The sequence below is a fragment of the Lagenorhynchus albirostris genome, chromosome 7 (assembly GCF_949774975.1).
Source record: "Lagenorhynchus albirostris chromosome 7, mLagAlb1.1, whole genome shotgun sequence".
NCBI classification, from domain to species: Eukaryota; Metazoa; Chordata; class Mammalia; order Artiodactyla; family Delphinidae; genus Lagenorhynchus; species Lagenorhynchus albirostris.
This window is the reverse complement of record NC_083101.1, coordinates 81,879,180-81,906,376: the sequence shown is the minus strand read 5'-3', so window position 1 is coordinate 81,906,376 and position 27,197 is coordinate 81,879,180. Positions and strand designations below refer to the sequence as shown.

General features: G+C 40.8%; 1 protein-coding gene across 2 annotated transcripts in view; it reads left to right on the top strand.

Moving 5' to 3' along the window:
- Positions 1-27,197, top strand: part of FRMD3 (FERM domain containing 3) — a 316,055-nt gene that overhangs the window by 128,404 nt on the left and 160,454 nt on the right. For both annotated transcript variants that reach the window (XM_060155298.1, XM_060155297.1), the window contains exon 2: positions 27,055-27,159. In XM_060155298.1, the coding sequence (XP_060011281.1) occupies positions 27,055-27,159 (105 nt within the window). The remainder of the gene's footprint in view (positions 1-27,054; positions 27,160-27,197) is intronic.

The following is a 27,197-nucleotide window of genomic DNA, read 5'->3' as shown; positions in this document are numbered from 1 at the left end:
TTCACTTTGTAAAAATTCATTGAGCTGTATACTTCTGGTTTGAGTATTTTACTGTATATATGTTATATCAATAAAAATTACTTAAAAACAAGGAGGGCAGTTAGAACAGTCCTGCCTTATGTGTTGAAGATTATCTGATAAAAGTCCATTTCTGTACATACACTGATCCCAGAAATGGTGCAGATTTTGAAGAGTCATGAATAACCTGAGATAAAATATGAATGAAGCTTGGCTCAGAGAGAGTTTCTGTATTTAGACTCAAAGTTTGACAGGGATTAATGCAGGAAGTGAGAAATTGCATATTTTTTTTCCATGTTCACCTCTCTTTGAGGTGAAATAATGTATACTAGTGAGTCTTGGTGAAATAGTTGTATCTAAGATGGCTGACTTCTCACCTAAGATATTAAACTAAGAAACTCAGATTCGTGCTCTCCACCGCCCGCCCCCCCACAACCTCTCCACTTACTTAGACTAAATGGCAGTCCATCTTTACAAAGGATATCTGGCAGAATAATGGTTTATACTTTTGAGGACTTTTTACCTCCATCCCTCCTTGAGGAACTGGGACAAAATACTTCATGTCTTTGTTAGAGCAAATTCGGAGTTGAGTAGTCTGGTGTGGGTTGGGACCTACTTTCTCCTTGGTCTTACAGGATCTGGCCACCTTCTCTTCTCTACCCTCATCTACTCCTGTCCCCTTTGCTCACCCTGCTCCAGCCTTACTCCAGCCTCCCTGACACTCCTCAGACCCACCCTGACACTCCTGCCTTTGCACCTTTGCCCTATCTGTCCTTGGAGACACCTTGGATGCATGCCCTCATTCATCTCTACCCCTAAGGCCTTCATGCCCTTCAAGTCTTTGCTCAAAGGTCATCCACCCAATGAGGTCTAATCTGACCATCCTATGGAATACTGCAGTCTTCCTCCCCGACCCCTTCACTGGACTGTCGAGAAATTTCTGGACACACGTAGGAGACAGCGTGAAGAGATGGAAGAAACGTGGGCTTTGGAACAAAACCGAACTGGAGTTTGGAATTCGGGAGTTGCCTAGTATTTCTCCGGGTCTAGTGTCCTCAAACATAAAATGAGGCCACCTCACAGGGTTGTTACCAGGTAGGATACTGTAGGTGAAGCAGCAAGCCAAGAGCTTGTACGTGGCAGTTCACGATAAATAAAATCTCTCATCCCCTCCTCTCTAGCCATGTCCCCCCTGCCTCAGTAGGGTCTGATTTACACAGTAAGATATTCCAGGAAGTCAGCTCCAGATGAGGATGAACACATTTTCACAGGATGAACAAACTAGCATGGCAAAGTGGAACCTCTAATATATTAACTGAAATTATTATGGTTTGCCTCATCTTACCTACTCAAAACTGACTTCGTTAAAAGCCTGGGAGAGGAAATGGCCTGAAGCCTTCCACACAGATGGGAACTGACTGTTTAAGAAGCCAAGTCTCTGACAGGCGGGTGATGTTACAGCCCTAGAGGAAGGTGAGAAGATAAAGATCTTCACTCCTGCCCCAGACATTCTGAGGCATTCCAGGGAGGAGCTGTGTCATTAACAATCGTGTTCTGAAACACTCTGAGGGTCAAAAAAAAGGTACCATTTGCCTTTGGGGCACAGGGATGTGTGTTCTAGTTACTAAGCAACTCACCCTTCTGGGCTGGCCTGGCCTCATTATTCTGCCTATGGTGGTGGGAAGTAAATCTGTTGTTTTTGGAAGGAGAAGCTAAGGTTTTCTGGTCCTTCCATTTATTAAAGGAAATATCCTGATGAAAAATGAGTAAGACCCAGGGAGGATTCTGTCCCTTATGTGGTGAGAACAAGATTAGGAGGGGTCTTGACCTGGAGGGAAGGCTGTAGAAAATGGAAAGGCAGGTATCTGTCCATAACTTTTACACTTAGTCCAGTGAAAAATCAGGAAAACTGGTTGGTTGAGTAATGGAAGAGCTTACAGAGAAAGAAGTATTCTCAAAGTGTGCACACCAGCATTTGAGAACCTGTGACTTGGTGGGAAATGTCAATGGCTTAGCACAGTGCCAGGCACACTGTACGTGCTAAAAATGTTCGCTTTTATTGAAAAGTTTGAGTGGTTGTAATTGTCTGCAAGAGTGTGTTGTGGCCACTCTGAAGAGTCTCACGTTTTCTTACAGAAGTTCTTGTCCGTATTTTTCTGAACCAGCTTGGGAAGAAGCTGATAGAGATTTTCCCTGTGCCGATGGAGTGTTTTTTGTTTTTTTCCTTGGGGAAGGGCAGAAGTTGGATGACAAGGCAGAGTGCCACAGTCAGAGAGCAATTAGGAGCTTAATAAATGAGCGTCCGGTTGGGTGGAGGGAAATGCTAGAAAGGGAGATGTAAGCTACAGGGCAGCATGAGTTAGGCAGCCGATCCCATTTGCAAGTCGGTAACTTGCAAAACCAGGAGTGTGCATTCAATTCCATTGGTCTGGCTTCTTGTCCTGGGCTGGATATCATGTACTTTTAAAGCACTCTGTGCCACCATCTTCATGACCTTTCTGCTCAGCATCCCACCTCTATCGGGGCTACTCTCTGGGATCCTGGCAGAGAAGGAGTGAACCTTCGTGTCTGCAGACCCACAACTTTTGCACTCCCAAGTGTGCTGCTGATGTGCACAGAACTGATTATTTTGGGGAAGTGGAGTAGAGCATATAATTCATTGAAACATTCTTGGAGCTGCCTAGGGAGAATTTGGGGACAATAGATTGGGTGTTATGTTGGTTTTAGCCGAGTAGCAGTCCTCTTCCTTCTCTCCTTTTTCCCAGCATGGGGTGGAGACTCCATCTCCAAATTGAGCTCTGGATTAGTCTCTCCACCATCTTCTCTACACTCGAATGGTTGATTTTTCAATTCATGTGCTGCTGTGTGCCTGTGGTGGCTTAACTCTGCTCTGGTAATTGTAATGAAAGGAGATAACCAGAGGGCTTAGCTTTGAGAGATAGAATCACTCTTTACTGAAGACTCATATTGGAAGGAATAAAATTTAAGGTCTGATACTCTGTGTTATAATATTGTCAGTCCCCATCCCAAGGTGGAAGAGATATTGAAACTCTGTTTTCCATAAGTCAACCTAATTTTGATGCCAATCTCCCACCCTGCTAGTTTGATCGGAAGTTCCTCATCTGTCTTTGCAGAACTTTTCCCCACTTGGGCATGTTCGTCATTGGCTGTATGTCCATATCAGCTCATCCCTTGAACTTGGTGGATATTCTTGGGACATGGCAACCTAGTGAGGCCAGAAAGCCCAGTGCTTGTGGTTGTGTTTCTCTGGATATACCACATCTTTCCTCCCTAACATCTTTCTGCCAACACAGAGCATAGCAAGGGAGCAAGCCCAGGTCTATAGAGCATGTCCCCTTCCTTCTTTTTAATCTGGAAGAAGTTTTTTTCCCTGTGATAAATTAAAGATAGGCATAAATTCGTTGCTACTCCTCCCATTGAGAGGGAAAGTCAAATTGATCTTACCTTGAATCTGGGCTGGCCTTAAGGACTCACTTGTAACCAATAGAATGCAGTGGAATGGACATTGCATGAAAGGTAACTTCTGCTGGAGCCCTTTGGGAATGCTCATCGTGGAGGAAGCAAGCTGCCAGTTAAGAAGTCTGGCTTGAGATTGCCATGCTGTGAGGAAGCTCAAGCTAGCAGCACAGAGTGGCTACATGAAAAGAAAGACAAAAGGGAGAAGGAGAGAGGGGGGAAACTCCATTAGCCCCCATCTGTCCCAACTAGCCCAACTCAGCCAGGCCTGTGAGTAAAGACATCTTCAGATGCTTCCAGCTGTAGCTACCATCTGACTGCAACAAGGGAAGGGACCCCCATCAAGAACCATCCAGGTGATCAATCGGTACACAGGATCATGAGAGAGAATATTGTTTTAAGCCCCTGTGTTTTCAGAAGTTTGTTACACAGCAGTAGATAACCGGAACACTCCTCATACTGTTCTCAGTGGGTTTAGATGTTTGAAAACAAAGTCCAGCTATTAATTTTCACTCTGCCACAGGCATCCTTTGAGGTTAGGAATCACAGAGCTTGCTACCTCTTAATGGGGGAAGAAATCTGGGTAAAGGGAGAGAAAATAGGGATTAAAAAAATTCCATAAATTAACATCTAAAAAATTTCACCCATGCCCAGTTTAATTTTGACTTCCATTAGGATGTAATTCCATTGTTGCACTCTCTATGGGGTTGGCTATTTTGAGATATTTTTGGCTTTGTGAAATTGATAGGTAAAAAGTATATTTCATTATGGCTTAATTACTACTTTTAATCATTTACTATGTACAAAGTATTCTGTGAATTCCTATGAAGAATTCGAAGAAGACATTTACTTGAGAAAAAAGCTTGAGAGAAGTGATAAACCCCGAGTTATGCCATCATGCATGACAGCGATGAGAGGACCAAGGCAGTATTTCATCAATTTCCAAATGAGATCGGGGACAGAGGCGTCACTGAGGGTGTGGGTAGTCTGTGAGGATTCTAGTGTAGGGACAGCTCCTGCAGTGAATTCTGTAGCATGAGCAGGTGAACACATCAATAACAGAATCTTGGTAGGTAGAGCGGGGAAAAGCTTTGTTCACGTGGGGGAATGGCATGAGTGAAACCATTTTGCAGAGTATTTGAGTGATAAAATGAACTGGAGGAAAATAAAAAGCAAACAATAATAACAAAAAATAAAACTCAGCTCTACCATATGACCCAGTAATCCCAGTGCTAGGCATATATCCGGAGAAAACCATAATTCAAAAGGTTGCATGCACCCTGATGTTCATTGCAGCACTATTTACAATAGCCAGGACATGGAAGCAACCTAAGTGTCCATTGACAGATGAATGGATAAAGAAAATGTGGTACATATATATGATGAAATTTTACTCAGCCATGGAATGAAATAGTGCCATTTGCAGAGACGTGGATGGACCTAGAGATTGTCATACAGAGTGAAGTAAGTCAGAAAAAGAAAACCAAATATTGTATAATATTGCTTACATATGGAGTCTAGAAAAATGGTACAGGTGAACTTATTTGCAAAGCAGAAATAGAGTCATAGATGTAAAGAAAAAACTTACAGTTACCAGCCTGGCGGGGGGTGGGATGAATTGGGATTGACATGTACACACTACTATGTGTAAAATAGATAACTAACGAGTACCTACTGTATAGCACAGGGAACTCTACTCAGTGCTCTGTGGTGACTTAAATGGGAAGGAAATCTAAAAAAGAGTGGATATATGTATATGTATAACTGATTCACTTTGCTGCACAGCAGAAACTAACACAACATTGTAAAGCAACTATACTCCAATAAAAATTAATAATGAAAAATCAACTTAGCTTCCTGAACCACAGATAATACAGTTTACGTTTCTGAATTTGTCTGTTCTCTCCATTGGTGTGCGTCCTCGCTGACATTGGCTAACATCTACTGACCACCAAGTGAGGACCCTTTGGCATCCTGTTCATTGTCCAATGCCCAAGGAAGTTACTTTCTGAGGTGCAGCTTATAACTTGGGGGAGCAGCATTCGTGGTTGGAAGGTGTGTTCTGATCTGGGAGGGTTATCCCCTGGACCTTTCCTTGACTCGGCAGGAGAAAAGCCACCTCATCTTCCTTTCTCGAGATCTTTGTAATTAACTAGTGATTGTTAGCTGTAGGGGCTTTCATCCCTCCCAGGGGGCCTAGCTAGAATCTTTGGGGGCTGGTTCTCCTCGTGGGCACAAAGCATGTGTCTGTAGACTCTGCAGTGGAGTACTCGACTCAGAACCATTCTTCCGGACTGGTTCTCCAAGGCACTTCAGGTCATCGTAAAGAATTCTTTGGCTCTGGTGGCCTCTTGCCTTGTGTCCTCATCTTCCAACTTTTGGCTGTGTAGATGGTGGGGAAAGATTCGGAGGCCTTCATAGAAAGAGACAGGAGCTAGCATGTGTGGGTGGAGGGCAGTAGAGGAAGCAGGGAAACGTAGTGTCCCGTGGCTGGAGGCGGAAGCAGCAGAGAAGGGCTATGCCCTAGGAAGTCTGAAGACGCAGGAAGTTGCTAAGCAGTACTCTTTATCGGATTCCGTAAACCTGGCTGCCTTGCATAAATATCACAACCAACTTTTCAGAGTGTGTGTGTGAGGGGGATGGGGGTGAGTGTGGAGATAGGGAATGGAATTTGATAGAATTGCTGCAAAAGATAAGAAATTGGCTATGTAATATAAAACGTAAGTTACTTTTTTTCCGGCTTATAGTTTACCTATGGATATTAGAGATTAGCCCTGGTATTTTTCTATTTCTTACCCTCTTTCCAGCTTTATTGAGGTATAGTTGACCTGTAACATTGGGTAAGGTTAAGGCATACAACGTAATGATTTGATTTATGTATATGAAATATACAAAATGATTACTACATCTATCACCTCAAGTAGTTGTAATTTTTTTGTGTGTGGTGAGAACGTTAAAAGTCTTCTCTTACCAACTTTCAAATGCACAATACAGTATTAACTGTAATTACCATGCTGTGGATTACATCCCCAGAACTTATTAATCTTATAACTGGAAGTGTGTACCCTTTGACCATTTTCATACATTCCTCCCACCCCATAAGTTACTATTTGATTTAATCTGTGACTGAGTAAAACTGGCAGACTTTCCATCAGGACCGAAAGCAAGAGACAATCATGCAGCCCTGCCCTGTTCCCAATAAACTTTTCAAGCTATAAACCTCTGTCAGCTCTGGTCCCACCCTCATTGCAGGCTTGGAAGAGGGGTGATGGACACATTCAACATCATCTTTCATTATCCCAGAGCTGTTCCCTCCTTGTCTCATGATGTAAATAAATTTCAGGGACGCCCCCACTAGTTGTGTTTGGATGGAAATGAATCAACGTGAGCACTAGACAAAGTGGGGCAGCCCTCTGCTGAGGAGCCAGTGTGGAAACCCAGAACTGCCAGAGCTCGGGTCTGGGATGGAACCTCACCGTCATCAGGGCCAGCCTGCTGTTGCATACCTGGGCACCTGGAGGCCCCAAAAGGCTGGTTGGTGGCTTGCCCAGGGCCATTGGTTGGCAGAAGCAGGGAACTCTAGGTCTGTACTGGACTTCAAGTTCAGCCCGCAGCCTCTTGTCTCTTGCTTCTTTTTCTTCCTGGATGAAAGAGAGGTGGGACTTTCAGATAATATGATGCTAACTGGAACTCTGGTCTGTGAGCCTTAAGGATACTTCAGGCCATTGGTGTGAGGGAGGATAGTCTGTATGCTTCTTTCAGAGAGTAAACCAGTGATTAAACCTTAGTGATTAAAGAGTGATTAGAAAGAAACACATACTGACAACCAGCCTAATGCTTGTTATTTGTAGAAAAGCTGGAAAATGCAAATAGGCACAAAGAGAAACTAAAAATAACAAGCTCTCATCTCCCACAGATATCATCATCAACATGTAGCCTTTTAGCCTTTAATCTTTATTCTTCGTGTCTAGATGTACATATAAATGCATGCGTATAGATATGCACATATATGTAAAAATGGGAATTTTACCAAAAATGTTCATTCCATCTTATAATCTTTTTTTTTTCATTTTATCTTGTGTCTTAAATATCTTCTCATGTATTCTTAAGAGTGAATCCCTGAAGGGGTTCTCACTTTTATTCTTGTTTTTGGGCAAGAGTCTCTGTGCATTCTTATGTGTTTATGCAGTGCCATCAGGCTCTGTGTTGTGCATTGCTAAACAATGGGCCCAAATTCCTTGGTATAAGGAGCTGGTAGACTGCATCGGATATTTTCCTTCCTTCAGGAAGCTCCTGTCTGCTGCAAAGAGTAAAACAAGCAGTGGAGAGTTAAAGAAGAAGGCTGGTTTGTAATAGCTGATAATGGCTGTTAAAATTAACATCAATCATTCTCTATATTTTTAGTTTCATAAGAAAAAAACAAAACAAAACACAGCACCACCCTTGGCTTGGGTTGCTGTGTAGTCAGAAGAGATGTAAATATAGCCAAGATGTTCCTCCTTTGTGACTAATCACTTGAAGAAAGGGGGAGTGTGACAGTCAGGGAACCCAGCCTATGCCTTTCAGTCTTTAAATATTTGTGATAAATCGTTTATGTTCGTGTGTGTGTGTGTGTGTGTGTGTGTGTGTGCGCGCGCGCGCACGCGGGTGTGCCCCGGGAATCCCCACAGCACACAGAAGGTTGTTTCAGGGGCTGTGTGGACTACAGGCCAGCTAATCACCTGACTAGTGATGTGAGAATCTTCTAGAATGATACTCTTGAAGTGAGACGTCAGGCCTTCACAGAGTGGAAATTATGGACCATGCTGGGTTAGTCCTTTGCCAGAATAAAGAGTAGTGTCTGAGAGAAAAAAAAAAAAATGCAGCTTGGAAGAATTAGGAATGGAGGTGGGAGGAAATCATACATTTCTAGAAGGTCATCCAGCCAAATAAGGCTGGTGCTAGGGTTGTTGGAAGGAGTGAATAATGTAATCTCTGTGCAGCTCTTAGCATGGGCCCTAGTTTGTAGTTAGTACTCAGTAATTTGTAGCTATTATTCCCACTATGGTTATGACCATTGTCATATTACTTATGAGACTGAATTAAATTCCGCGTGGGGCAGCCATGTCTAGACTTGTGTATGCTGGGGTAGTGAAATACATTCTGGGACTAACCTATTGTCCAGTGGGATCGCCTCTTTCATTCCCGGCCCATCCCATCCGCAGTCTTAGCAACTTTGGCAGGATGCTTCTTGGGCAGGCTAGACCGGATATGCGGTGATGTGTCCTGGGCCTTTGCAGAGTGCCCTTTAAAGCCACATCACCTCTGTAGTTCTAAGCATGTGTGAGCTTTCAAGCCACCCTCTGGCCCAGTTTCTCCCTCCTCCTTTCTCCTGGAGAGGAAAGATGATTTCTTGCTGCAAATAAAGCTACCAACCTACATCTTAATAGGGGAGAGGGAGGGAGTGGGGAGATAAAAGATGAAGCCATTAGTTCGGCAATGGGGAGGGAACTTGGGGGTAAGAGTCTTCACAGCACCTGGAGGGGACGAGACAATTTGGAGAGGCTAAAAGGGGTTAGGGAAATGTTGTGGGTTAGACCTTGGGTTCTCTTAAATGTTCCTTGAAAACAAATACTGGAGAGTTGGATTTCTTTTCAGTACTTTAAATGTGTCTGGGTGGGGTGCAAAGACTGAGCCATGTCGACTCCCATTGATGTAGTAGAGCTACAGGTATACAATCTTCTTGCTAATTTCTGCCTCGGTGGAAGAAAGTTTTTCCACCAGCCTGAGCAAAGCCTCACTAACCATGTAAGTGGTTTTGAATTTATCCATAAACCATTCAACAGTTCTTGTTCCAGCTGCTTTACGTCATCACCTTGGATGGGCCAAGATCTGCCCTGTCAGATTAGCTTCAGAAAATGGAGGATCCCTCTGCCCAAGGCTCTTGACAGATAGACAGGACTGTGAAGGGGATCCATGCTTAATTGGTCCCCAGTTTTTTTTTAAACTATTGAGCTCAGTGTAGACATCTGTATGCAATTTCAGGAGGAATTCTATCTTCCCTATTAAGCTCCTGGGTGTATTACGAATTCCATAAACAGAAATGACCTCTTTGCTCTCCCTGTATATGAGTGGCAGCTCCTAACTATGTTTTTCTTGGAGACCTATATTCGCATATAATTGTTAGAATAATATGATCGGCAGGTGATTCCAGCTATTTCATAGGCTCCAAACTCACTGAATTCCTTAAGTTGTTACAGAGAGGCCTAAAGTAAAATGTGAAGATTGTAAAATGGGTGGCAATACTGTTGTTCTAGGTGAATATTTAAAAAATACTCTTGTGGAGGGCAAATCTGGCGTATTATGCTAATTAAGTTCAGTGTTAGACCAACCTTAGTGTGATAGGTATTAGGATTCTTTTTATTATTATTTTGAATTTTATTTTATTTATTTATTTTTTTGTACAGCAGGTTCTTATTCGTTATCTATTTTATACATATTAGTGTATATATGTCAACCCCAATCCCCCAATTCATCCCACCACCACCACCGCCTCCACCCAACCCCTCACTTTCCCCCCTTTGTGTCCATACATTTGTTCTCTACATCTGTGTCTCTATTTCTGCCTTGCAAACCAGTTCATCTGTACCATTTTTCTAGATTCCACATATGTGCATTAATATACGATATTATTTATTGTTTTTCTCTTTCTGATTTACTTCACTCTGTATGACAGTCTCTAGATCCATCCACGTCTCTACAAATGACTCAATTTCGTTCCTTTTTATGGCTGAGTAATATTCCATTGTATATGTTTGCCACATTTTTTTTAACATCTTTATTGGAGTATAATTGCTTTACAATGGTGTGTTAGTTTCTGCTTTATAACAAAGTGAATCAGTTATACATATATCCCCACATGTCTTCCCTCTTGTGTCTCCCTCCCTCTCACCCTCCCTATCCCACCCCTCTAGGTGGTCACAAACCACCTAGCTGATCTCCCAGTGCTATGCGGGTGCTTCCCACTAGCTACCTATTTTACGTTTGGTAGTGTATATATGTCCATGCCACTCTTTCACTTTGTCACAGCTTACCCTTCCCCCTCCCCGTATCCTCAAGTCCATGCTCTAGTAGGTCTGTGTCTTTATTCCCATCTTACCCCTCGGTGCTTCATGACCTTTTTTTTCTTAGATTCCATATATATGTGTTAGCATATTTGTTTTTCTCTTTCTGACTTACTTCACTCTGTATGACAGACTCTAGGTCCATCCACCTCACTACAAATAACTCAATTTTGTTTCTTTCTAGGGCTGAGTAATATTCCATTGTATATATGTGCCACATCTTCTTTATCCATTCGTCTGTTGATGGGCGTTTAGGTGGCTTCCATGACCTGGCTATTGTAAATAGTGCTGCAATGAACATTGGGGTGCATGTGTCTTTTTGAATTATGGTTTTCTCTGGGTATATGCCCAGTAGTGGGGATTGCTGGGTCATATGGTAATTCTATGTTTAGTTTCTTAAGGAACCTCCATACTGTTCTCCACAGTGGCTGTATCAATTTACATTCTCACCAACAGTGCAAGATGGTTCCCTTTTCTCCATACCCTCTCCAACATTTGTTGTTTGTAGATTTTCTGATGATGCCCATTCTAACTGGTGTGAGGTGATACCTCATTGCAGTTTTGATTTGCATTTCTCTAATAATTAGTGATGTTGAGCAGCTTTTCATGTGCCTCTTGGCCATCTGTATGTCTTCTTTGGAGAAGTGTCTATTTAGGTCTTCTGCCCATTTTTTGATAGGGTTGTTTGTTTTTTTAATATTGAATCTCATGAGCTGTTTATATATTTTGGAGATTAATCCTTTGTCCGTTGATTCATTTGCAAATATTTTCTCCCATTCTGACGGTTGTATTTTTGTCCTGTTTATAGTTTCCCTTGCTGTGCAAAAGCTTTTAAGTTTCATTAGGTCCCATGTGTTTATTTTTGTTTTTATTTCCATTACTCTAGGAGGTGGGTCAAAAAAGATCTTGCTGTCATTTATGTCACAGGGTGTTCTTCTTATGTTTTCCTCTAAAAGTTTTATAGTGTCTGGTCTTACATTTAGCTCTTTGACTCATTTTGAGTTTATTTTTGTGTATGGTGTCAGGGAGTGCTCTAATTTCATTCTTTTACATGTAGCTGTCTAGTTTTCCCAGAATCACTTATTGAAGAGACTGTCTTTTCTCCATTTTATATGCTTGCCTCCTTTGTCATAGATTAGTTGACCATAGGTGCGTGTGTTTATCTCTGGGCTTTCTGTCCTGTTCCACTGATCTGTGTTTCTGTTTGTGTGCCGGTACTATATTGCCTTGATTACTGTAGCTTTGCAGTATAGTCTGAAGTCAGGGAGTCTGATTCCTCCAGCTCCATTTTTTTTCCCCTCAAGCTTGCTTTGGCTATTCAGGGTCTCCATACACATTTTAAGATTTCTTATTCTAGTTCTGTAAAAAAATGCCATTGGTAATTTGATAGGGATTGCATTGAATCTGTAGATTGCTTTGGGTAGTAGAGTCATTTTCACAATATTGATTCTTCCAATGCAAGAACATGGTATATCTCTCCATCTGTTTGTATTGCCTTTAATTTCTTTCATTAGTGTCTTATAGTTTTCTGAGTACAGGTCTTTTGCCTCCATAGGTAGGTTTATTCCTAGGTATTTTATTCTTTTTGTTGCAGTGGTGAATGGGATTGTCTCCTTAATTTCTCTTTCTGATCTTTCATTGTTAGTGTATAGGAATGCAAGAGATTTCTGTGCATTAATTTTGTATCCTGCTACTTTACCAAATTCATTGATTAGCTCTAGCAGTTTTCTGGTGGCATCTTTAGGATTATCTATGGATAGTATCTTGTCATCTGCAAACAGTGACAGTTTTACTTTTTCTTTTCCAACTTTTATTCCTTTAACTTCTTTTTCTTCTCTGATTGCCGTGGCTAGGACTTCCAGAACTATGTTGAATAATAGTGGTGAGAGTGGACATCCTTGTCTTCTTCCTGATCTTAGAGGAAATGCTTTCAGTTTTTCACCATTGAGAATGATGTTTGCTGTGGGTTTTTTGTATGTGGCCTTTATTATGTTCAGGTAGCTTCCCTCTATGCCCACTTTCTGGAGAGTTTTTGTCATAAATCGGTGTTGAATTTTGTCAGAAGCTTTTTCTGCATCAATTGAGATGATCGTATGGTTTTTATTCTTCAATTTGTTAGTATGGTGTATCACATTGATTGATTTGTGTATACTGAAGAATCCTTGCATCCCTGAGATAAATGCCACTTGATCATGGTGTATGATCCTTTTAATGTGCTGTTGGATTCTGTTTGCTAGTATTTTGTTGAGGATTTTTGCGTGTATGTTCATCAGTGATATTGGTCTGTAGTTTTGTTTATTTGTGATATCTTTGTCTGGTTTTGCTATCAGGGTGATGGTGGCCTTCTGGAATGAGCTTGGGAGTGTTTCTTCCTCTGCAATTTTTTGGAAGAGTTTGAGAAAGATGGGTGTTAGCTCTTCTCTAAATGTTTGATAGAATTCACCTGTGAAGCCCATCTGGTCCTAGACTTTTGTTTGTTGGAAGATTTTTAATCAAAGTTTCAATCTCATTACTTGGGATTGGTCTGTTCATATTTTCTATTTCTTCCTGGTTCAGTCTTGGAAGGTTATACCTTTCTAAGAATTTGTCCATTTCTTCCAGGTTGTCCATTTTATTGGCATAGAGTTGCTTGTAGTAGTCTCTTATGATGCTTTGTATTTCTATGGTGTCTGTTGTAATGTCTCCTTTTTCATTTCTAATTTTATTGATTTGAGTCCTCTCCATTTTTTTCTGGATGAGTCTGGCTAAAGGTTTACCAATTTTGTTTATCTTCTCAAAGAACCAGCTTTTATTTTTATTGATCTTTGCTATTGTTTTCTTTGTTTCTATTTCATTTATTTCTGCTCTGATCTTTATGATTTCTTTCCTTTTACTAACTTTGGGTTTGTTTTTTCTTCTTTCTCTAGTTGCTTTAGTTGTAAGGTTAGATTGTTTACTTGAGATTTTTCTTGTTTCTTGAAATAGGATTGTATCGCTATAAACTTCCCTCTTAAAACTGCTTTTGCTGCATCCCATAGGTTTTGGATCATCATGTTTTCATTGTCATTTGTCTCTAGGTATTTTTAAATTTCCTCTTTGATCTCTTCAGTGATCTCTTGGTTATTTTGTAACGTATAGTTTAGCCTCCATGTGTTTGTGTGTTTTATGGGTTTTTTTCATCTTCACTCTCATTATTCTGAATTTTTTTTCTGGAAGGTTGCCTATCTCCACTTCATTTAGTTGTTTTTCTGGGGTTTTATCTTGTTCCTTCATCTGGTACATAGTCCTCTGCCTTTTCATTTTGTCTATCTTTCTGTGAATGTGGTTTTTGTTCCACAGGCTGCAGGATTGTAGTTCTTCTTGCTTCTGCTGTCTGCCCTCTGGTGGATGAGGCTATCTAAGGGGCTTGTTTGGTATTAGGATTCTTCACAAGCATTCCATTTCTCATCCTTGTGGGCACACGATGGAATTTCATTTCCCTCTCCTCGTAAAGTTAGGCAACATTTTTAACTTGCTTTGGCCGATGAGGTGAAGTGACATTTTTTTTTTATTGAAGTATAGTTGATTTACAATATTGTGTTAGTTTCTGCTGTACAGCAAAGTGAGTCAGCTATATATATATATATTTTTTCAGATTCTTTTCCATTATAGTTCATTACAAGATATTGAATATAGTTCCTTGTGCTATACAGTAGGACCTGGTTTATCTATCTTATATATAGTAGTTTGTATCTGCTAGTCCCAAACTCCTAATTTAACTCTTCCTGCCCCTTCCCCTTTGGTAACCATAAATTTGTTTTCTATGTCTGTGAGCCTGTTTCTGTTTTTTAAACAAGATCATTTGTATAACTTTTTAAGAGTCCACTTACAAGTAGTATCATATGATATTTGTCTTTCTCTGTCTGACTTACTTGGTATGATAATCTCTAGGTCCACCCATGTTGTTGCAAATGGCATTATTTTATTCTGTTTTATGGCTGAGTAATATTCCATTGTGTGTGTGTGTGTGTGTGTGTGTGTGTATGTGTGTGTGTATATATATATACCCCATATGGAAGTGACATGTTGCCAAGCATGTATGGGACTCACCACATTCCGTTCCCACTACTCTGGTGATCATGGAAGCTGTTGTCGAGAAGAATTCATCATTTGGAGTCCTTAAGTTATGATGAGAAAAGTCCTCCCCTACCAATCAACATTGGCTGTGTATTATAGGTGAGAAGTAAACCTTTGTGCTATTAGCCCACTGACATGTTGTAACTGTTTGTTACTGCAGCTTAACCTAGCCTATCCTGACTGATACATCTTGGCTCCAACTCTTGATTTTAAGTCTCAGTTCACCAGTAATTCATGTTATTTCATTTTAACCTCTCTGAGCCTCAGTTCCCCCATTTCTGAAATGAAGTGTTTGGATCAGATTCTCTCTACAGTACCTTCCAACTCCAACATTCTCTAATTCTTCCCCTTTTAAATGAAAGTATTACTCCTTTTAATAATTTTGGTCTTTTTTTTTTTGGACTGAGAGGCTGGAGTTAAAACCTGAATTTTGCCATTTACTTGCTGTGTGTCTTTGGGCAAGTTACTCAGTCACTCTAAGCTTTATCTTCGTTTCCTAGAAAATAGAAAAGCAGCTAGCTCCTGGAACTCATGTGGATTAAACCGGATGACTCGTTGAGGTAATTTATAGAGCATGGCCCAAAGTGTCAGGCACTCGGGTTTCTAAGCAAATACCTGCCGATTCCAATCTCAGAAGAGGAGGTGTTGCTAGCATCTCCTCTCCTGATGATGGGGCTCAGGGAGACCAAGAGGCACAGAGGGGTTGGCCTGTCTATTTCACAACACTTGTTAGAGAAACAAATGTTGCAGGTCATAGGATAGACTAAGGGAAAAAACAGGTGTTAAGTGAAGATGTACTTAAATTCTGTAAGTATTGATTAATGAAGACAGCTTGAAAGCCCTTTGCTTAAAATCTTGTCTCAGCTGCTGGAGTGGAGTTTGCTTAAAACGGTACTTTTCTCCTTTGGAACTTTAAATAATGAAAGAGAAGATCTTTATGTTCACTTTGATTTTGAATAATTACAAGATTATTTTGTTGAATTTATTTCCTTGGTCTGTCTCCTGAGTTGCAGTTTTTATGTTCATGTCCCCTGAGGTGCTCTGCTGGTTTCCTTCTTCCCTCCCTTCTCCCTCCCCAACCTTTTTCTTCTTCCTTTTTAAATTAATAGACTTTATGTTTTAGAGTAGTTTTAGGTTTACAGAAAATTTGAGCAGAAAGTAGAGTTTCTATATAATCATCACCCCCACCCCCAGTTTCCCCTGTTACTAACATCTTGTATTAATTAGTGTGGTACATTTGTTAAATTGATGGACCAATAGTGATACATTATCGTTATCAACTAAATTCCATAGTTTATATTAGGGTTCCACTTCGTGTTATACAGTTCTACGGATTTTGACAAATATATTATGTCATATGTCCACCGTTAAAGTTTCATACAGAATAGTTTCACTGCCCTAAAATTGTGTGTTTCACCTCTTCATTCCCCTTCCCACTGCAGTAGCCACTGATCTTTTTTACTGTCTATATAGTTTTGCCTCTACTATAGGCAAATGTCATTTGTATGCAATATAATAGGTAGCCTTTTCACACTAGCTTCTTTCACTTAACCATTTGCATTTAAGATTCCTTCATTTTTCATGGCGTAAAAGCTAATTTCTTTTTATCACTGAATAATATCCTATTATATGGATGTACCAGTTTGTTTATCCATTTACCTATTGAAGGACATCTTGGTTGCTTCCAATTTTTGGCAGTTATGACTAAAGCTGCTATAAACACTTGTGTACACGTTTTTGTGTGGACATAAGTGTTTGACTCATTTGGGTAAACACCTAGGAGCAAAATTACTGGATTGAGCTTACATTTAACTTTGTAAGAAATAGCCAAACTGTCTTTAGAAGTGGCTGTACCATTTTAGATTTCCACCAGGAGTGAATGAGAGTTCCTGTTGCTGCACGTTCTTGTCAGCATTCGGTGTTGTCAGTGTTTTGGATTTTAGCCATCTGATAGGTGTGTGGTGGTATCGCATTGTTGTTTTAATTTGCAAGTCCCTAATGACATACGATGTGGAGCATATTTTCATGTGTTATTTGCCATCTGTATATCTTCTTTGGTGAAGTGTCTGTTAAGATCTTTTGCCCACTTTTAAACTGAGTTGTTTGTATCATATTGCTGAATTATAAGAGTGCTTTGTATATTTTTGGATACAAGTCCTTTGTCAGATATGTTTTGCAAACACTTTCTCCACGTCTGTGGCTTATTTTTTCATTCTCTTAACAGTTTCTTTTGCATAGCAGATGTTTTAAATTTTAATGAAGGCCAACTTATCAATTTTTTCTGTCACAGATCATGCTTTTTGGATTGTATCTAAAAAGCCATTACAAACTCAGGTCACCTAGATTTTGTCCTGTGTTTCCTTCTAGAGGTTTTATAGTTTTGTCGTTTACATTTAGGTCTATAATCCATTTTGAATTAATTTTTGTGAAGGATGTAAGGTCTGTGTCCAGATTCTTTTTTTTTTTTTTTTTGCATGTGTATTTCTAGTTGTTCAGCACCGTTTGTTGAAAAGACTGTCCTTTCTCAATTGAATTGTCTTTGCTCCTTTGTCAAAGATTAGTTGACTTTATTTGTGTGGGTCTATTTCTGGCCTCTATTGGTGTGGGCTCTCAATTCTGGTTTTTGCTTTATTTGTCAATTCTCCTGCCAGTACCACACTGTCTTGATCACTGAAACTTTGTAGTTAGTCTTGGAGTTGGGTAGTGTCAGTCCTCTGACTTTGTTCTTCACCAATATTGTGCTGGCTATTCTGGATCTTTTCCTCTTTCTGTAATAATATTAGAATCAGATTGTTGATATACACAAAGTAACTGCTGAGATTTTGATTGGACTTGCTTTGAATTTGTAGATCAAGTTGGGAGGAACTGACATCTTGACAACATTGAGTCTTATCTACATTAACATGGAATATCTCTCCATTTAGTTAGATCTTCTTTTGTTTCTTTCATCTGAATTTTGTAGTTTTCCTCACATAGATTCTGTACACATTTGTACCTAAGTATTTAACGGTTTTGGTGCTAATGTAAGTGGTTTTAATTTCAACTTCCAATTGTTCTTTGCTAATATATAGGAAAACAATTCACTTTTGTATATTTAGCTTTGTATCCTGCAACCTTGCTATAATCACTTATTAGTTCCAGGAAATTTTTTTTTTTTGGTCTATTCTTTTGGATTTTCTACATAGATGATCACTTAATCTTCAAATAAAGACAGTTTTATTCCTTCCTTCCCAATCTTTTATTTCCTTCTTATCTTACTGCATTAACTAGAACTTTCAGCATGTTGTCAAATAGAAGTAGTGAGAGGGGACATCCTTGCCTTGTTCTCGATCTTAGTGAAGAAACATCTGGTTTCTCACCATTGAGTACGATGTTAGCTGTAGGTTTAAAGCATCTAGTTTTTCTCCATTAAGTATGATGTTAGCTATAAGATGTTCTTTATCAAGTTAAGGATCTTATTTCTTTTTAATCATTGGCTATAATAACCAAATCAAGCAGACCTGGGTTTAAATACGGACTCTGCTACTTTCTAGTTGTGTTGACCTTGAATAAGTTAATTAGGCTGTCTGAGCCTTTGAGTTCTCAGCGTGAGACTTTTTTAAAAGAACACTTTTCGAAATTGTGGAAAGGTTTGGAGTTGGAAAACCCTAAAATTAGTCAGAGGTGGGTGCCTTCAAGAATTGGGCTCGGCAATGGCACTACACCCTGATACAGGAAGAAGAATAAAAGATGTGGAAGGAAGAACCTTTTGAGTACTGAGCAGTGGCAGAAATTGCTAAGAACAGCTGACACGTCAAATATGATTCCCCAAACATTGGGATGGATCTGTGTGCCAGTTAGAATAGAAACGGCCCTCTGATTGAGCACAGACACACAAGCCATCCTTCAGGATGAAAGCTGTGGAGCACGGGAGAGGTAACCGAGCTGGGAAACACCCAGAAGAAAAACAAAGAGATGGAAGCATTACTGATTCCAAACCACTCTGCCTGCTTAGCCATATGACACTCCTTCAGAAGACACCAGTCAGGACTTGGGCAATGGATTGGCCAACCCATGCTGGCTGCTTTACCTTCTGTAGATGCACTGTTTCTTTGTCTTTCTTCCATAGGGCCCCTTTATCCTCCCCAGCCTTGATACTACTAAGCCTCTAGCTGTGAGCATGGCAGTCTATTTCTGTCTCCTCAGAGTGTGTACAGGCTGCCATAGAACTGAGATAGGCAGTTGGTTTTGACTTTCTACCAAAGACCCTGGTGGGTCTAGGTGACCACTTGTGTCTTACCTATATTTTTTTAGCCAGATACTTTCAGGCAATTATTGGTTTTTACCCCCAGTAAATGTCCGGCTTTGGTAGTTGTTTTGCTATTTTCTAGCTTTTCAGTCACTGCTACAGTCATAACCATGCCTTCCCTTCCCCCACCTTACGAATATGTATGGTCCACAAAAATGCCTTTAATTGATCTAGGCTATGTTTTCCTAATTATCTTAGCCGTAATATACTGATTATTACTATAAAGCAGATGTGTATTCGGAATTAGGTGCTCCAGCTTCTGGAAACCTTGGTTTTACCTTTCCTACATCTGAAAATATTTGAATAACACAAATCAAAACAACTTTTAATTTCTGTGTGAGAACCACAGATGGAACCATGAGAGATCCCACTATTCTTTTTGTCCTTTACATTTCTCCCCATTTTAAAAGCTTTAATATTACTTCTTTCCTCACTGTCTGAGGATGATGCAATTTTCTGAATATATGTCACAGCCAGATATTAAATACCAGTTACTGGCTGCAATGGGAAGGAACAATTAACAAAGTGAAATATCACTTGCTATTTAAATTCCAATTATAAAAGCTAATTTCTTTCTACAGAGTTGCTCTGTTTTGGTTAAAGCTGTGGTGCCCACCATAACAAAAAGTATGAATTTACATAAATATGCTTGAATTTTTAAAGCACAGATATAAACAGAGCTTTTTTATGTTATTCAATCAAGCCATAATCTTTCTTAAATTAACAAATGCTTATTCTTCACAAGAGAAGCAGAACTACTTAGTTTGCCAGTTTCTCATTAGTATTCTTTGTTCATCTGTCAGTGAAGGTGAATGGATTGAGGCCCTTAATTCATGCAAGAAATGCAACCACCTGTCCCTAGAAAACACGCTCCTGGCAGCAAAATGAGTGTTCAGTTGCTGTTTCAGGCCTTATAGTTGTCTAGAGGCCCCACTTGGAGTTTCTAGGTATCCAGATGGGAATTAGATTCTTCCTTCCCAGGTAGAAGACTTAGCAGAGACTGACAAGTCTGCTCTTCCTTAGATGTGCATTCATGGGGGCTGCCCCTTTTCAAGAGCAACTCCTGCAAGCATAGAGTGCCAAACAAAAGGGCCCTTTGAACAAGAACCTCACAACTTTTATTACTAGAAAACTAGGTCTGGCAGCCCCACTTCTGTTTGTCAGAGAGGGTTCCTGGGGGCACAGTACCAGCCCCCAAATGAACTGTTTCCAGCATCCTGGTCAATGCCCTCATTCTTCAGACCACTGGCTGCTCCCCTCATCTCAGTGATCCTCCCTGAAGTCTGGTCTATGTTGGACCCTTCTTCCCTCAAAGGTCCTAGGATTTCAGTGGCTGGATGGCCTCAGAGGGCAACTCAAAGCTGTGTCCACTGAGGACTTTTTCTGGCTGTGAGGGTGCTTCTGAGCAGTTCCAAGGAAAACTCTTTCAAGGAACCCTTTCGAAAGCCTCTAGTTTGCCTCAGGTCAGGGTTGTAAACTCAAATTCCTCTGGGGATCAGGGAAGTAAGGGAAGTGGAAGATGTGGAAGATGATAGAACGGATGCAAGACCCCCAACTCCCCCCACCCCCACCGCCAGAAGGGGCAGCCATTCCCGAGCTCAGCAGACCTTCATGGCCTAGTTTCCAGACCCTCCACCTTTTCACGAGCAGCCAGCATCCAGATTTCATGTGCCGTCTCCCAATTTAAAGGTACAGAAACACTGTGCTGGCCAAATAGAACCTGTCGGTAGATGGACTTAGCTCTCTGGTTCATTAGTCAATAACCTCTAATTGTGTTTCACACCAGCACTATTGTCCTTTCTGTGCTCTCCTACTTGGCCTGAGGCACTGGTTTACCTTCTCTCCAGAGTCAACACTTTGGGTGCAACAAACAGAAAAATCAACTTGTACTGGCTGAAAAAAGGAGGAATTTTGTTGGCATCCTTGGAAGTTCACACTTAGCATGAGCTTCATGATTAATCATCTGGAAACACAAGCTCCACTTTCCTTGTAAATATTTTGGCTCCACCCAGGGTTACCTTCATCCCCAAGCTGGTTTCAGAATGGCTGCAGCAGTTCAAGGCCTCACGCCTTTATGTCACATCATCCAGAGAGAACGGAAAGTCTCTTCCACAAGCTCTTTCGGAAGAGTAAACAAGAGCCTTCCCAGAAAACATGGTCAATTGCTCCTCATGTCTCATTGGCCTAAACTAGGTCCTGTGTCCTTTCTTGAGCCAATCAGACAAGAGGGATGAGATTAAGATTACCCTTATACCAGCTGAGCTTGAGCCCTGGAGGTAAGGGTGGATTATAGTTTCCTGAGGCTTATGGGCTTTGCGTCTACCTGTGTGTGTATGTATGTATTAGGTGTGTGCACACATATGTGCATACCTGAACAAAATCTGGGTTCTATTAAGAAAGGCAAAGGGGTGAATGGATGCTGGGCAATTAACCAATGACGTCTATGATCATGTGGTTTGTATTTTATAAAACTGCGTCTTTCTAGGTCTGGTGTGGTGGTTGATAACCCAGTGCTTCTTCCTGCCAATGTCCAAATTCTAGTAATTGGGGCACTTGATACTGTTCCCAAATCCTCATGTTGTTGTTTTTCTTCTGTCTCCGCATAGAGAATAGGGGTCAGATAGGCAAACTGAGTTCCTACAACTGCTTGGGCACTGTGTTGGACCTGGGTTTGACACACTTACAAACAAACTTAACTCTTCTGAGTCCCTTTGAAAAATCTGTAACACGGGGAGGACATGAATTACCTCAGTGTGTTATCCAGAGATTAAATGCAAGTATGTAACACGGTTCTTGGTGTACAGTGTTTAATATAAAGTAATTATCATTATTATGTTGAAACCTTCATTCCTGAAATTACCTTTTCAAACTCTTAAGTGTTGGTTTATAGCAACACATTAAGTATTTTGGGGGTTGGTACTCTTTTCCTCATTTAACCAATATCTAAAAGGTATGAAAATGTCTTGAATATATATATGTATATGTATATATGTATGTATAACTGAATCACTTTGCTGTACACCTGAAATTAACACAACACTATAAATCAACTATATTTCAATACAAGTTTTTAAAATTTTTACATAAAAAAGGAATACTTCCAGCTAAACAAACAAACATCTTGACCTACTGTTTTAGGAATTAAGGATTAAAATCTGCCATACTTTTTCAATGAAGACAAGCCATGGCTGACTTAGCCAGTTGACTTTGCTTGTTCTTTTTCTTTAAGCACAAATTTGTTGTTATTTTAGCTTTGCCATTGAACCAGGGAGTTGAAGTAAATGAATCACCAGCACTTGGCTGCCAGAGGAGTTAAGCAAAAATAATGAGCTCTTTGTCTCTTTGTTCACTTTCTCACCCACACAGGCCAGTTCTGGGAGGTCAACGCTATTCCTCTTAACTTCTTTATATCTTGATCTATGAAACTGGAGACAAAGACTTAAGATGACGATAATTCTTAATAGTATTAATAATGGCATCTTACATTGGTATCGTGCTTTGCAGTTTGCAAAAATGCTTTCACATTTTACAAACCACAGGGTTTTAAGGTCTGTGAGATTATAAATTGTGTTTTGCTCACTCTTTTTCTCTAATTCCTATCCCAATGCCTGCTGTATAATAGATGCTTAATAAATATGTGAATAAGCCTCAAAATAATCTGGTGGGGTAGATTTGGAAGTTATCACTGTTATTCCCCTTTCATACAAGAAGCAACTAAGCCTCAGAGATTTCATGACTTGCTTAAGGCTTTCTAATACATGCTTTGGGGTGGGGAGGAGAGATGGGATTTTCTGAAAAATAGTCTGGTTTGTGATTACAAAAATTAGGTTCCTTTCCAGTCTATGGGAGAGAACGCTGAGAGAATGTGGGATTATTGCAAGGAGTTCAGGGATCCACACGCATACCGAGAATTGTCCACAAAAACTGGACAAAGACGATGGAGAGAGGGCCTAGCCCCCTTCATACTTTGAGGTTTCTGGGGTAAAGAAATCCCAAACCAAACCCTCATACATGGCAGCCCAGTTTATATCAGCACATCAAACTGTCTGTGGTGAGAAACTAGAACTAGATCTTGTTCCCCCAATCTGATTTGGGCTAATACTTGTAGAAAACACAATAAAATAAATTACTCTTAATTTCTCCACTTATGAAAGACTGGTAACAAAGATTTTACATTCCAGCACTGTCCACAGACCACACCTTGGCTAGATTGGTTTAGATTTTTAACACATTAAAAATATTACAACTATATTTACAACTATATTTTAGTATAGTCTTTATAAAAATGTCAATTCACTGTGCACTATAGGTGGTGAGAGCCAGTATTGGGACACCAGTTTAACTATGTATGGTGAACAAATTATTCTTTCAGCCCTGAGATTGTATAACCTCATTTAGAGATGGCATCAAAAGTCTATATTTCTGGAATCTAAAAAAAAAAAAAAAGTTTATGAAGAACCTAGGGGTAGGATGGGAATACAGAGGCAGACCTACTAGAGAATGGACTTGAGGACACGGGGAGGGGGAAGGGTAAGTTGGGACAAAGTGAGACAGTGGCATGGACATATATACACTACCAAACGTAAAATAGATAGCTAGTGGGAAGCAGCCGCATAGCACAGGGAGATCAGCTCGGTGCTTTGTGACCACCTAGAGGGGTGGGATAGGGAGGGTGGGAGGGAGGGAGACGCAAAAGGGAAGAGGTATGGGATATATGTGTATGTATAACTGATTCACTTTGTTAAACAGCAGAAACTAACACACCATTGTAAAGCAATTATACTGCAATAAAGATGTTTAAAAGAAGAAGTCTATACTTCAGGCACTTTCTCGAGGCATAACATCCAGCTGGCCCCTGTAGGAGGAGGCCCTGCTCACACATTTGTGCCCTATTGTTTTCCACATGTGTGAAATGCTGTTGTGATTAATAAAACACAACTTGGGTAACAGCTCTAAGGAAGTTATATTAGCTATTTGATTTTTCTTCCCTCTTCAGTTGGTACTGGAAATATAACTAATATCTTGTCGGAGAATCAACAAAATTTTGACATTAAAAAGAAGTCCTTATACTTGAAATCTTTGGTTAGCACTTCTCCGTGTAGACCTTGATGGATTAGGGTGAAGGCTGGCTAATTGTACTAAGTTTGAGGAGTCTCTAACACGAGGACTGTGTTGTCTTACCTGAGGCTCACTGTTAGTTTCCAGAACCCAAGTTTTTCATGAGAGAAAGCAGTGCCCCATTTATTCATTCGATCACACTCAGTGTGCCAGGTACTGGCTTAGGTAGCAGGATAGGGTGTGAACAATGGCCTCTCCCCTCAGAAACACCAGGAGGAAGTGAGTGGAGGCTTTGGGTTAGTTCAACAGAGCTCCAGCAGTGGGAGGTAGGGGGAAGAACCAGTGCTCACCCCCAAGCTGAAGTGAGATGTGTGAGGCTGGCAGCTGGCTTCTGCACCCTCACATAACATACCTGAACAAACTCTTTCAAGTCTTGGTACTGGGCCTGGGTGGCCTTTTGTTTAGTGCAAGAGCTGGGCTTAATGCACAGAAATGATAATGATAGGTACTTACATGACTTAAGAACATTGTCCAGCTCTCCAGGCAGGAGTGGAACAGAGCAGAACGTGAGGCTGTAAACTGGCTTCCTTGGCACGAAGCAGCGACATAGAGCATCTCGAGATGATGAGGTTGGCTGGCAGCCTGCAGATTCAGGGGCAGTTTGTGTTCTCTAGACTGGAAAAACCTTTGATTTTTCTGAGTTGAGGAATGGACAGTTCTCACGGGAAAATGGGCATTTTTCCTAGTGGGCTCTGGAGACAGGTACAATTCTTGCACTTTTCCCATGTTGGGAAAATTCCTCTAGACCAATGCTTCTCAAACTTGCATGAGCATATGAATAACTGAGGGAAATGCAGGTTAGGTTAGGTTGGTCTGGGACAGTGCCTGAAATTCTGTGTTTCCAACAAGCTCCCTCCCGGTTGATGCTGAATTTGCTACAGTATTGCTGGACTGAGGGTGGTGCTCTGAGGAGCAGAGACCTGGAACCCACCTGGTGGCCTGGACCCATGGGAACTGGCCTCACCTGCTTTTGCGGAAGGCATTGACCCCTGTTTCAGACGCAGTTGTATTATCCAGTCATTACATTGTCTGCTGTGGTATTTCCTTCTCTCAAGGATCTTAGGTAGTCTGAGATATTGCTGTAGAGTATATATTGGTTGCTGTGTTTAATCATTAAAAAAAATAATCTTTGTTGTGCATCGGAGTACTACATCTTCTTCAGGGCACAGTAGCTGTCATACACAATCAAGGTCCCACGTCATTACAAGGCATTGCCTTAACCCCACATGTCTTGTGTGTCTCGCATATGTTGGGGGTAGTCCACCATAGTAAATTCTGCTTTGGAGAACTCGGCAATCCAATCATAAAATGATGAACTCACGTGTTATGTTCAGTGATTTGATCCTGCAGCAGCCTCTCGGATGGGTTGCAGAATAAATCTATGAAAGGAACTATATCCATTGATTATATTCTGGGCATTGAATTTAGCTGTCATCAGATACAGCTTGTCGTTTGAGCCTTCTGGGTTAAAAACAATTACAGAAATCTAAAACCAAGTTCCATTTTGATGTTTTGTTCCCTGTGAGCTACGTCAAATGGGTTCTTTTATAAAGAAAGTAAAGGTTCGAAGCTCATCCAAAATTATACTCAAAAGTGATTTCAGGAAAATGGAGGCTTCTTATCACAGTATGTGCTTATAAGCCCCAGTCCTTTGTTCAGTGCGGTGCATCCCAGGCCAGCGTCAACTCCCCAAGCTGGTGGTAGTGGTTTCTAAAGAAAAGATAATCAGGTAGCACAGACCAAACTGATCTTCCAAAATTATTTTTAGTGGATTGGAAGAGTGGCTTCACTTAATGTCTCTGATTTCTTCATTTATTTTTGTAGGTCACATTCCATCCCTAAAACATTCCATGGGTCTGTCAGCAACTTTGATTGAAGCAGAAAGTTATCAAATGTCCTGATGAGGGCTTGGAAGGGTCTTTGCTCTTAAGGAGTTTTGTTGTAATGGTATTTATCTTAATCAGATTTGGCTAATACTTCTCTTACTCATAGAGTTTTAGAAGGAAAAATAATCTAGCCAACTTAGCAATCTAGTCCAACCAACTCATTTTACCGATGTGGAAACAGCTGGGGAGTTTGCTCAAGGTCACCCAGACCTGTCTCTGAATCCCAGCCCTGGACTCCCCACCCCAGTCTACCTCAGTGCCTTTCTATGTTGATTTATGGGTGTGATATGGAGGCTGTGAGGCCTGAGGCAGCAAGTTTTCCACCTTTCCTGGTGGGAGTTGGGGTGTTCTATCTGATACATTCATTGCATTTCCATACCATCTAGATCCTGTGTTCTAGCAGGGTCACAGTACATTAACCAATGTTCCAGAGAGGCAAAGTGGCATGGAGCCTGGATTCTGTAGCCTGGTGACCTGGGTCAAATCCTGCTTTGCTCCATACATGTTGTGTGACTTTGGGTAAGCCACTGAGCCTCTCTTCAGGTATAAAATGGGACCTTCCTTGCAGGATCGTTGTGAGGACTGAATGAGCAGTTAAAGCAAGCAGCCAGATGCATTGTATTTGGAATCGTGTGTGGTTTTACAAACTGTGGATCTCTACTAGGTATTGAGTTGTGAAATCAGTGTTCTGAATCATAAATAGCATTAGAAAAATTAAATGGCATACGCTAGGATAAAATAGAACATAGTAGAGTGTGTTGCACCTAGGCAGGGTATTGTTTGGTATCCTTTTGGTTCCCCTTTTTGGTGTTCCTTTGGTTTTGTGTGTGTGTGTGTGTGTGTGTGTGTGTGTGTGTGTGTGTGTGTGTGTGTGTGTGTAATGGCTTACCGTTTAAAATGAATTTCTCACTGTGGATTGCAGTTAAGAGTTTGGAAGCTCCTGCTCCAGAGAGCAGGGTGAGTGAATTCATCTGTCTTAGCACAGACGTATTAGAGTGAATGAGGCACATTTTAGACATCAATGTACAAGGCAAACTCTGGCTGAAACATAAATGTGCTTCTTTTGCAGAGGGAGACAAAAGGGCAGTTTCTTATTGACCACATCTGCAACTACTACAGCTTGCTGGAGAAGGACTACTTTGGCATTCGTTTTGTGGACCCAGAGAAGCAGCGGGTAAGAGCTGACCACTATCTGGACCCATTTTGGGGGGG